Source organism: Melampsora larici-populina (assembly GCF_000204055.1).
Source record: "Melampsora larici-populina 98AG31 unplaced genomic scaffold MELLAscaffold_1, whole genome shotgun sequence".
NCBI classification, from domain to species: Eukaryota; Fungi; Basidiomycota; class Pucciniomycetes; order Pucciniales; family Melampsoraceae; genus Melampsora; species Melampsora laricis-populina.
Genome location: NW_006768765.1, coordinates 1,325,256 through 1,337,772, shown reverse-complemented (window position 1 = coordinate 1,337,772; position 12,517 = coordinate 1,325,256). Strand labels below are relative to the sequence as shown.

General features: G+C 43.7%; 4 protein-coding genes across 4 annotated transcripts; 2 read left to right on the top strand and 2 right to left on the bottom strand.

Moving 5' to 3' along the window:
• Positions 1 to 1,487: 1,487 nt before the first annotated feature.
• On the bottom strand, positions 1,488 to 2,565 carry MELLADRAFT_101116 (uncharacterized protein; the record flags this gene model as incomplete). The annotated part of the gene is made up of 2 exons (XM_007403536.1): positions 1,488 to 1,889; positions 2,206 to 2,565. The coding sequence occupies 2 exons, from the start codon at positions 2,563 to 2,565 to the stop codon at positions 1,488 to 1,490; spliced, it is 762 nt and encodes a 253-aa protein (XP_007403598.1).
• Positions 2,566 to 2,784: 219 nt separating this feature from the next.
• Positions 2,785 to 3,667, top strand: MELLADRAFT_73819 (uncharacterized protein; the record flags this gene model as incomplete). The annotated part of the gene is made up of 4 exons (XM_007404012.1): positions 2,785 to 2,936; positions 3,020 to 3,051; positions 3,117 to 3,216; positions 3,301 to 3,667. 4 exons carry the CDS (start codon positions 2,857 to 2,859, stop codon positions 3,323 to 3,325), a joined length of 237 nt encoding a protein of 78 aa, XP_007404074.1.
• Positions 3,668 to 5,071: 1,404 nt separating this feature from the next.
• On the top strand, positions 5,072 to 7,850 carry MELLADRAFT_58483 (uncharacterized protein; the record flags this gene model as incomplete). Its single annotated transcript, XM_007404013.1, has 2 exons — positions 5,072 to 5,334; positions 5,471 to 7,850. The coding sequence occupies 2 exons, from the start codon at positions 5,072 to 5,074 to the stop codon at positions 7,848 to 7,850; spliced, it is 2,643 nt and encodes an 880-aa protein (XP_007404075.1).
• Positions 7,851 to 8,832: 982 nt separating this feature from the next.
• On the bottom strand, positions 8,833 to 10,702 carry MELLADRAFT_41455 (uncharacterized protein; the record flags this gene model as incomplete). Its single annotated transcript, XM_007403535.1, has 5 exons — positions 8,833 to 9,049; positions 9,111 to 9,530; positions 9,749 to 10,229; positions 10,301 to 10,328; positions 10,433 to 10,702. 5 exons carry the CDS (start codon positions 10,560 to 10,562, stop codon positions 8,921 to 8,923), a joined length of 1,188 nt encoding a protein of 395 aa, XP_007403597.1.
• Between the last annotated feature and the right edge of the window lie 1,815 nt (positions 10,703 to 12,517).

Below are 12,517 nucleotides of genomic sequence, written 5' to 3'. Positions count from 1 at the left end.
AAATCTTCGACAGCCATTGCCTTACATTTTAACATAGCCAAGGGATTTCCCACTGTGCAAACCAAAATAGAAGAAATTTGTTGTATTTCAGCCTGTGAGATGTTCACTTAGAACTTATAGCCTTCGAAGTGGGGCAGAGCCGTATGGAAAAATTCCTGGGGTAATCAGGTGACAGTTGAGCACTACGGCAACAAGCCAACTCAGCTTCGAAAGCTAAAAGAAACACACCTGGGGTAATCAGGTGACAGATGAGCACTACGGCAACAAGCCAACTCAGCTTCGAAAGCTAAAAGAAACACACCTGTGCTTATTGCAACAGGGATACGTTGACAGTAGACGTGGTCGGAAAACAGTGAGTAAGAGTAAAGAGAAACGTTTCTTTCCGATCATAAATATTTCTACTAACCTGGGGTAATCAGGTGACAGATGGGCACTACGGCAACAAGCCAACTCAGCTTCGAAAGCTAAAAGAAACACACCTAATCACACACATGAAGGTTAGTAAAAGAAGATAAAGAGAAATATGAGAAAGTTAAAACAGACCTGTGCTTATTGCAACAGGGATACGTCGACAGTAGACGTGGTCGGAAAACAGTGAGTAAGAGTAGAAAAACGACCACTAGTTAGATTTGTAGATAACGTATAAAAAAGAAGAAGTATAACGACTCACCGTTTCTTTCTGATGAGGAAAGAAACAGAAGAGAGAGAGAGAGCATTGGTATATAAAAGACAACAACATTTGTTCAGGCTCGGACATATACAATTAAAAACACGCAGGACACATATGTCCTATTCCCAATAAGTCAAATCCATCCATCACTCTATCACGTACACACCAATTCATAACATCTCATTTCATATTCATTCGTACGCTTCTTTTCCACACGTAAGATGTTTGTAAGTTAATTTTTGCTAAAATTGACAGACAACTCGAAGTACGTTAAGTTATGTACTTCTTTTTGCAAATAGACCTACGGGGATAGAATACCACGACAGCCTGCTCCCTAAATTCATATGTACCTTGCTTCCCCTGTAATATTGATTGAAACAATCACACCCAGCACCAAACAAACACTTCAATGATCAACAAAGCCATGGAACTGATGTGAGAATGTGCTTACAAGCCAAGTGCAGGTGTGGATCACCTGAATTTTATACCTCAAACACTTCCCTAACTCTCCATGCAAACAATCCATATGGCAAGAAATTAGGGCATGGCTGGGGCTGCTCTAACAACTTGTGGTATGCAGCAAGATATTGAATAGGGAATGAGACCAAGTAAAAGAAAATCACATGTTTAACTTCTAGGGTCCATATCAGACTACTACCACAACAAAGATGTCAGCTATGCAGAATGAGCCACTCAAAGATCAATTGGTCTGTGTGAGATAAATGAGGCTAAGAGAGCCGTGATCAATACCTGCAGTGCTCAACAAAGACACCACGTCGGATAAAAACATGCGGGGGGCTTGCCAGTGGAACATTGATCATTCAACTGTCGTTCGAGTGAGCCATTCACGAACAACCTGACATAGTGTTGAATAACTACCATTCCAAAAATGATCTGTCTTGGCTTCAAATGTACTTAAGTGATTTTTTTGGAGGATTGCGGGGGAGATATCGCTCTTCAGACGATCTAGCCACTTCCGATACGCCTTTTGGGATGTGAACTGATCCGAGTCGCCGTAGATGATAAGGAGTTCCTCATCAGATCCCGTAAGCTGAGCTTGAAGGGCCTTTTCAAAGTGTGAAGCGTTGAAGGATGTAAGAGCCCATATATAAGAGACAGGGTAAGAGATCAAGAGCAAGGGTGTCTTCAATCTTGGGGCATCAGCTGGAAGGAGGATCGGAGTTGAAGCCGAAGCGACTAGTGCGCCATGGGAGTAGCCCTATGTTTCAGCAACCTCATATTAGTCTCTTTGGACAAAATCAATGATTTCGACTTCGCGCCCCCATGTCAGAGGAATTGAGACTGAGGGTTGGGGGAGGAGATACAAGATGGCGCACACCGCGAAGAAGCGTCCAATTCCTCGACCCCGTACCTGAATCTAGGGAGCGCGAGATGGATCGAAGAATCATTGGCTTCAAGAGCTGATCGAGGATGGCCTGAAAGTCTCTGCCTTCTGGCAAACTTCTATACATGTTCAGTCACGTGAATGATGACATGACTCAGATACATGCGGTTAAAGTAATCAAAACATCAACCAACACCCACGTCCAACTCGCTCGACCCGTGCTACTTCCTATTCCTCTGGCGTCGAACAGTACCACCATCCAGTTCAGGCTCGCCAGATGAAAAGCAAGTCGCCTGATGACAGGATCACGAGAGCTTCCCCCCAGTCGTCCATAGGGGTGCGCCAGAAGCGCGAACCGGGTGATATGCTCAGCTGCAAGGGCAGGATCATCGAAGTTTGATGTGCGAATGTTATCAGGCTGCTGATCCTCTGATATCCAGATTTTTACCGACAGTTTCACCGCAGAATTGGAAACCTCGGCTGATGGGGTGAACGTAGATCGAAACTTTTTGACCCGGCGTGGATGCGTTCCTGTAGAATAAGACTGCATGACTATGACTTACTGATATTGATAATGTGGATTGGATTTCATCTCAGTATTATTGATTTGATTTGTCTGTGATGAGGATGCATCAGGCTCTCCAGTGCCAAACTTTTAGCTTGACAATGAGCGGCTAAGACCCGGTCCGTATCAAAGGATCGGACCGGGACCGGCTCAATGTTTGAAACTGAGAGAATGTTTGGCCAGCGCTGAGCTCAACTTATCCCGACACTTCACTCGCATCAGAACTTAGCTTTGCAAATACCAACCTGATTGTTCAGCTGCAATTCGTCTTACTATATGGAAGAAGATAGTGACTTGAGTAACCCCAACAACGGGTCTCTCGACGGTTCGGCTTCGCAAAAAGATGAATTGATTAGGTACATATCTCACTTCGGGCTCCACTCCATTCACATTTCATCCGACTAAAAATGTTTCATTTTTGATCTTCTCGGTTTTATAGAGAGATCAACAGTTTACAAGGCAGCTTTCAAGGTCAGCTTCCCTCCCAATAGGTGTATCCCAAATCTGACTATCGACAATGCCTCCCATGATTTTAGAACTCTCGGAGCGGGTTGACAAGGTGCAGGCTGAATGTGACCGGAAAAAAGCCGATAATGAGACTCTTCAGACCTACGTCAACAACCTAACTCGGCAGAAGTAAGAAATTATATTGAATCACAATAGTCTTTCTTCCTATTATCATGATCCCGGATTGCTGATGGTGTGTTCTATGTTCGTCAGCATGCTCATTACCAGCGCTAAATAGGTACTGATCGATAATCATGAAGCGCAAATTGACATTTCACGCCCTGTAGAAAGAGGATACGCACGGCATATTGCTCTGGTTACTCATCGCTGATCTCTACCTTACGGTCACCGCTTGGACTGCTCGCATCATTTCCCGACAGGATCTACCGCTATTGCGTGGTCGATGTCTCTTGGCGTTGTTTACCCCTTGCCCATCACCTTCGAACCTGTGCTCTGTCGCTCAAGGCCCGGGCGTCTCATCACGCGGCCTGGAATAGGACCGGAGTTTGCTTGGGTACGATTGTCCAGGAGTTCGTGAAATCGGTTTTTCTCTCTTGAACTCGGTTATCAACGCCCAATCAGGCTTTTCGGAGCAACTTTCACTCCGCCAACTCGCAAGGTCAACTACACGTGTTCAATATATAAACTGGATACTGAGTGGGGGTCAGCTACCCCATACTAAGTGGAAGCACACCACGCATCTGCCTCACCTATGTGATAAATTCGGGTTGCTCATTCACTTCCTGCACTGCAATGTACCTATTGTAGAAGGTTTTCCAGGCTACTGACATATGTCTAATAGCTCCAATGAACGGGTTTTGATACGTGTTTGATGCAGCAAAAGAAGCGGAAACAACGATAGAAGAGTAGGAAAACAAATCATATGTCCTTCTGACGTTCCACACAGTCTGTTATGCCCTGCCATACCTGTTTAAATAACAATCTTGAGGAATGATCAGCTGGGGAACGGTCAATTCAAGAGTACCAAGATCAAACTTCAAGGAATCTAATCCTTCCTAAAGATTCCAAATCTAAGATCATACGGTTGCAACTACCGGCTGCAACTCCACAAGCTGATACAAACTGAGCTAAATTGATGATCCTCGGCCCCTCATCTTCGCTCATCTCACTGGTGCCTCATCTCGTGCTTCATGTCCTTGACCAACCTCTATCTTGTACAATCGAGGTTCACTCTCTTTCGGCCCTAAGCTTTCAGATTTGGTGGCAATAGCCTACATTTACTTTGTCCCATGTTTAGACGCTCATGTGGCGGCGTGAAACAAGCGCCGTGAGAGTTTAGTGAGTCAGGGGGTTCACTCTAATAAATCTTGTTGCGTTGAAGTGAGCTTCGTCTCATACGATCATCATGATGAGTTGGACTGAATGATACGCTGAAAGGCTGCTCATTTTCCTTCATAGAGGTTACGTAAAATATTCGCAAGTTAATGTCAAAATTGAACTAGGTAGTCTTGAAATATTGATCGAAAGACCAGGCTTACCTCGCGTGCCCCAATTCTCACCCTTTCCCGAATGTTTCGTGTGCATGCTTCTGAGCTATCAAACAAGCTACCGTTTCCGATCCGTGACAAAACATCGCCGCTCTGATAGATCTCCGACGATTACAAAAAAAGGGAGATCTTGCGGAACCTCGAAACCTTGTGATATCGCTTCCGCTCCTAATTAGTGACCCGGAGGGTATCGTATCGTTCCAGTGACTGTTCCAAAATTATGGTGGGTCAATCTTGGTGTCTTGGCCCAGACGATGCTTCCAACCCCCGGTGAAGGAATATATACAACTTCCCTTGCTCCCTGCATGTACCACTTGCGAGACTTATGCTATAACTTCAGGACTTGATGTGGTGTCAACCAGTGGTGGGACAGATCTTTCTAGATCAACTGCAACATCCTTTTACGGTTATAATGATTCCCATTCCGTCCTCAAAATACTTCCTGTCGCCCTTTGACCCAGTGTTTGATCTTCAAGATGCTTTTTTGGAACATCCTCTCTTTTTGCGTATACCTTTCTTTGCTTCGATATAACCAGGCGACCCTAGAAATCCAAATTAATTCTCCACACCACGGAATACAGGATGTTCCGCAATCACATCAGGATGACTCCAGGAATTCGATTGGTCCTGAAAATCGCCTCCTAAAGAGGGACTTCTTGCATTTCGACAGTGAAATGAGACACGTTATATCTCCACAGCCCTTCCACCCGGAAGCTTTTGAACCGACAGTAAATGGCCTGTGAGCACCTTGAGCGTTTTTTCCTTCCCGATGAATGCAGGCGGAACAACTTATCACATATCAAATTTGCTTGACGCCTGATGAAAAAATTGCGTTTTCTGCATTGTGGAAGTGATGGACAGCGGTTCTCAAACAGCCAACACTCCGGAACAGGAGCATCAGACTTGCACTTAGAACATGCCCTTTCTCCCACAACAGAAGAATGGATGTCCTTGCTATTGCAAACGGATGAGCCTTCCCCACATTCTACTCCTCCTGCCCAAACCGCAACATCTCATGCATCTCCGTCAAGATTACAAAGCAGCAATTCTATAGCCAGTCCAGAACTCATGATAACCCCCCCAACACTCAAGAGAAAATTTCCTTTCGCAATCCCAGTGAACGATGACGGTTCAGAACTTGTACGACATCCGGGTCAGAAACATCAGGATTTCGCTAGAAAGATAACCGACGCTTTCATTCAATCTGAGGCTTCTAGTTACGACATGAAATCTATCGCACAGGCTTACTTCAGAGCTCAGGAACGTGAAGATGTCAATCCAGAAAATCGCCTGCCTGGCAATTTCTTTGGAGAAGCTTTTGTACACTCTGCTGATGATCCCCCACGCTTAAAGAGAGCGCTAGGCGAGGCAAACATCGATATGATGATTTTCTACGCGCCGGAAGATTTCCACGGGCTGATGGACACATGGACGAAGCAAGGCTTGAATAGTGACGGGGATTTCTTTGAAGACCTCAAAAATGAAGTTGAAGACGACTTCGCCCGTGGAATATACTCTGAACCACTCGTGAACGAGGCATTATCACTTTCTCAATTCATCGGCGATGTGAAGAAACGGTTGAGCAGACATGTTCCTTTGACCTACAACTATGAAGTAATGATCGAAATGGCAAAAGCAACCGAGTTCTGGTCTTCCACCAGAATCTTTACCGAAAGTGAAGCTCTCGACGCCTTAGAAAAACTCAATCAACTACTTCGCAGCGATCCTCTCACTTATTTTATTGCCGAGAATTGGCTCAATGAATTCTCCGTCCCCCGAGGTCGCTGGAGTTTGAAGATAAAACATCTGAAAGAGCTCGAAACAAAGGCTTCTGATAGGATATTGCAAGCCATTGCCTACTCTACGGACATCTCGCCGCGAGGAGTAGCAGGCGACGAGACTTTCAATGCAGCTATGTTGGCAGGATTTAATGCAAAAAATGCGTGGAAACAGCTGGCTAAACTACCACAGAAATCACCATTCAGATCACAGCTGTTGAAGGCCTTGAATGAGTGGGACTTGTTGACGACAGGTAAATTGATATCATTGAAGAATAAGGTTTTTCTTGATGCAGCTGTAAAATACCATTCGACAGTAGTGACTCTGAAAGCTTTTCGCAGGAAGGACATCACTGGAGCAGACTTGGCTTTATCTACATGGGTCGCGCTTCACAACACTGATCTTTCCAGGGATACCATAGAGAAGACTTTAGAGAAACAGGTCCCAAATTTATCCCAGGCCAACAGATTATTACAGCAAGGGGCATCTGCCAGACTCCAACTTCAAAGCTTAGTGGCCATCGTATTCCCTTGGGCGTATGAGCGCTATTATGCGTTGCCTACGATGGGTCATGAAAATGATTTCTCTGTGGCAGCTTCGACATTTTTGATAATGAGAAAGCGACTCAACAACGTCTTAAGATTTTCTCCTGAAGAAAAGATTAAATTCAAAACCGAGCTAATAGAATTTCTCGGTACTGAAAATTATGACCAAAGGATGAAACAGATTATTCAAATCTCAGATGAAATAAGACATGCTATCAACATGAGAAATATGCAAAATTTAGCCGCACAAGAAGGACTCGAAGTGGCATCACGTAAGCATTGGTATCATTACCTAAAGCATTTAAATAGACTTCATCAACAGCGTCCTGAAACCTTTGAGCGGCTAGGAGAACTTTATAGAAGCTTTTCAGAGGTCACAAAAAATCGGATGCCTCCATTCTCAATGAATCAGTTCTATACTTATATCAACCATTGTGCATATCTGTATATTGAGGAATTATTTCATTCCGGAATTTCACTCGAGACTGCTGCAGAACTAACAGCCGCGAATTGGAACCTATTCAAAGCCATCGAGGATGCAAATGAGCACATCTTATCCGTCATCCAAGCACGATTCCCACCGGAGTCAGATGCGAAGGCAGTTTATGTACTAACGCAAGGTATACGAAGAAAGGCTGCTGAAAACTACGAAGGACTCTTGCGCTGGAGAGAAAAGTATAACGTCTTAACTCAAACGATGTCAAAAGACTTTGTGAAGTATATTCAAGAAATTGATTCTGAAGTGATATCGATTTCTGATGTCGATTTCGAAGAAAAGGGATACCCAGGTTATCCTATAATAACTGCAAAGGTACACAAAGCTCCGCCGCATTTCCAATTGACAAGAATGGTACAAAACACTCTGGGACCGAACTTCTTTTCCAACAGAAAATATCTCCTCATGCACCGTCGCAATAATAGCAAGAACTAGATCACAGAATACTGAAATTGTGCAATCCCACAATTGAGTGGTATAAGTATAGTTGTATCTCTTGTCTTGGGTGTAATCGAAAATATAGCCACAACTTAACTATTCTTTTATTTCAAAAATCATAATAATCCATTCTGATAATATCCAAAATTACTTCATGTCGTCTCTATTCTCTTGCGATTAGACTTGACCTCAATGCAACAACATATCAATGACGTGCACGCATACCCTTGCTTTTTCGATGTATCAATATCCCCATGAGTTTTGTACCTAAACATCAAATAAGAGTCTAGCTATTGACATGAGTAAACGTCATATGGGTAAGTGTTGCTCTGCTTTAGAGTTATTTAGGCTTTAGGCATCTCTCAAAAATAATGTGTCATTAAAGGCATCTAATAATTTTTGCCTGTTTCACATCGAAATATGTACCCACCCAGGTCTTTTTGCGACTGTGTCCATGCGGGACATCTTTCTTTGAGAAATTCTTGTGCCAAACATTCAAAGTAAACAGTGACTTTGTGTACTCAAAAGAGATCATGATCCGAGGATAATTCAGGTTTCACAGCTTGAGTTTAATCAAGCCGATAATATCAAAGATATAACAATGTGATAGTCCAATAAGAAGCTTAATGTTCGATCTAGGATGTCTTTCGCTGCTTTTTCAGCACTTATTCAGAAAGTGAGATGTGACGCAGAAGCAGGACTGGCTACCTTTTTGTTCATTGCTCCTAGTAGCAAAACATGAAAAAGGTCTTTCGACAAAATTGCAGCCGAGTACAATGTTTCTGTACTCTGCTTGTACAATGTACCCACAAGGCTGCAACGGGCACGGCAGATTTGTTCCTACTGACATAGGCTGTTCAGAGCTAGTCTTTGAGAGATTCAAGGGAAATTCAAAGGAGACTCTTTCTCAACTGGCACGGGGAGTTGATGAGGTTAGGCACAAGTTGGGAACAGTTCTCGCAAAGGAGAACAAATCATAGAGCTTAGGACTTGTGGGACAGCCACAGTACAATTTCAAACTACTACACTACTCAGTACAAAGATGAAATCCCAAAGTTCATTTGTGTTCAACCATGCTTCCAAAATGCAATATCTCCATCTTGCATCTCATAAGGTTTCCCTTGTTGTCGATACTTTCCAGCAGCCTTGACAGCTGTTTCTGATCCATGTTCTTTCAGATCATCGTATGCCATGATCTGTAACGAAAAAAGTCAGAGAGGAGAAAACATTTGAGAAGTTAAAAACTCTGCAACTCACCTCACCACAAACAAACTTGTTTTCAAAGTCAGAGTGAATCACACCCGCTGCCTGGGGTGCTTTGGTACCTTTCCGAATTGTCCATGCTCGGACCTCAGTAGGACCCGTTGTGAAGTAACGGATAAGATGAAGACTAGCATAACCAGCGGTGGTGATCTTGCCGAGAGCAGAGGTAGTTCCGAGTTTGGTCAGTTCTTCTTTCCGCTCTGGAACCTCGTCATCAACACCCATTTGCAGTAAACGTTCCTCCAACGAGACGGAAAAGGGAATCAGGAGATCGCCGGGGTTGTTGGTGTCGATCCAGGCTTTGATTTTCGCTAGCCACTTGTTCTTCTTGCGAATGTAATCAGTTTCAGATAAGTTGATGAGATAGGTGACTGGCTTGGCGGTGAGCAGTTGCAAAGAATTGATGACATCGATCTGGATTGAAGGGAACACAGACATCAATACTTGAGACAAGGATGATTGAAGATATGGACGATTATGACAGGTCCAAAGTCAGATTGATACTGTTTTTCTCAGACGTGGTGAATACCACTCGATGAGCTGGGTATAGATTATCGGGCGTTCAAATACGTGATAGCCGCCCTTGTTCATCATTTGAGGACATGTCATAAATCAGAGGAAACCGAGCTTACTTCTTTGTTAGACCAATCTCCTTTCCGAACGTCACGACCTTCATCTTTGAGCCACGCGAGCACTTTACCAGTGATATCAATCTCTTCCTTCTTGGCCTTATCAGCGAGATTAGCTGTACCGGTACCACGGAAAGCTTTCTTGATCGTCTCATAGTGTTTCTCGACCCACTCAATGTCTTTCAACTTGAGTTCAGTAGAGATGATTTCCATATCTCGGATAGGATTCACATCACCTTCCACATGGATAACTTCGGCATCATCAAAAGCTCGAACAACTTGAAAGATTCCATCGACGGCTCGGACATGTGAAAGGAAAGCATTGCCGAGACCAGCCCCTGTAGATGCACCAGCGGTAAGACCAGCGATATCAATACAGGTGAGAAAGGCGGGTATCTTGTTGGCAGGTTTGTAAACACTGCAGAGCCAGTCGAATCGTTGATCAGGGACCGGGACCCGTGCTTCTTCAGGATCAATTGTAGCACTGTCAATCGGAAACGAAGTTAGTTCTGGTTAAAGCGCGTCTTCGGCAGGAGAAAAGTTGTGTTGACTCACTAAGGGAAGTTGGCACTCTTGCCCAGATCTGAGAAAAGATAAGCCACCAAGGAACAAAATGAGGTGAGCCTGGAGTCAAAGAGTGGAAAGAAATGAAAAACACTGATAGATATGAAGACGTGGCGCACCTACCACACTTGGCGATGACGTTGAAAAGACTACTCTTTCCTACGTTGGGCATACCAACGATACCAATCTTGAGATTGTTCGATGGCCGACCAAGTAGGGCCTTCTTCTCTACTACTGTCTTTTTGGGTGGCATTCTTTTCTTGATGAAATGAGCAGAAGTGGATGAGAAGAGTGACAGAGATGAGGTAGTGAAATGGCGAGGCTGATTTGGGTAAGAAAGGAAAGTCTGAGGAGTAAGTGATGATCTGATGAAAGTTTTGAGGAGAAATGGAGGTATGGTAGGTTGAGTTAGTGCACCGATCGATGTCAGTCTGAGAGTGAGAGAGGTTGGCATTACATAGTTTTTTAAATTCGGACCGAGAAGAGTCCGATCGGGCGATAGAAATTATCTCATGGCGAGACTGGTTGCAGGAGGAAGGGCTAGCTTGTGGGCATTTTGTCGATTTATCTATACCTGAGGTTAGGGTTTACTTCCAGAAGACTGGGCTTAAATTTGCAAGTCTCATTATTCTGGGTGATGCGTCGCACAAACGCTTCTTTGCTTGCCCTACGAATGCCGGTGGCACGAGATACGCCTCATTGGGATCGCCTGTGTCAAAGGGATGGGCTTGGGTGTGTTGAATGTTAATTGGTTCAGTCTTGGAGAGTCTTGGTATATTTCGCAGTGTGCTTGAACATGGTGCAGCAAATGTTTGTACTTTGAGGTTTCATGCTCGACTTCCTACAAAATGACACAGTGCTTGGGTTCAGTATGATTTCTCTTGGGTAGATTTTGTCGCCGTCTATGGAGTGGTAACAAATTCTCACAATCAGCATCTCCCCGCCTGAATTCTTTCCACATTTCACGAGACAGCACCCTCAAGAAAAACATGAGAGCAAAGGTTTCCAACTCTTATTTTCTTCTATGAATTTGCCAGTGACTCTTCCAGCCAACCATCCTTCAGTACATTTAAACCTTCCTTAAGTTACTGCTGGTGTCAGATTTTTGGTATTTGCATGTGATGAAAATAATCGTTAGAATATCTGAAGGTGCTCAGAGAGAAGCACCCAAAATATGGCACTAGGCACCTGAATTGCATCTGCCTATATTCCTGTTGAGCTCACAAGTATGAGATACTATTACCAGATTGAGTATCTTACCAGATTGAGCATCTGGTGCAAGATCATTTGGGCCCTAGGTATTTGAAAAGTGGTGATCACAAGGTTTGCTAATATACCAAGTGTTGGGCTTGCAAAAGAAACACCTTTCAGCACTTTGCTTCTCCCTTGGAGATGAGTGTGGACCTGGTAAATAGATCATCACCTTCAAATTGGGTCAGATGAGATAAGTCCTTCTCTACATTGCCCATAAAAATTGTTGGTATATTACTGCTAATAGAGCCATGAGGTTGAATGGTGAACATAAATTCCATGCTTGTAATCTCTGACATCTGAGACTGGAAGCAATCATGAGTCAGCAAAATTGAGCCATGGCCCATCACCCACAAACTAGACCAAGACTTCATTGTCAATTTTCAATGAATCAGCCTCTACATACTCAATCAAGAGGTATTGTGATATTTTGCTAGACGAGATTGATGCACTTGAAATGCGGGTTGCTCTTTGAGGTTGGCAAAGTTTACAAGGACATATATCAGCCTGATTCTCTCTCCAAAAGTCATAAGTAATGGGTTGATTATTAAAGTTGGCCAGAAATGTCAAAAATATGATTTACTTTGGCCTCCCTGCCCTTCAAAAAGAGATATTCAAAAGAATCACGAGGAATGTGCTTCTCCGGTGGGGCTTTCTCCGCGTATTTTTAAAAAGGATTCAGTAACATTTGATTTTTCATCTTAGAGTGGAGACAGTTGTGCTTCACGCATTTTGACAACTTGAACATCCCTCATTGGAGGCTCATGATCTGGGGTGTGTTCTGCCAACAGACTAGCCTCGGTGCCATTCGGATGCAGTGCAAAAAAATCAGAACACCTATTCTGATCCCGACTCTTCCAGTGTCTGCTCTTTTTGACTCATCGAGAGACGGTAATGAGTAGGAAGTTGAACCCAAAATTCCATAAGAAAATGTCCAATCGATACCAAGTCCGATTT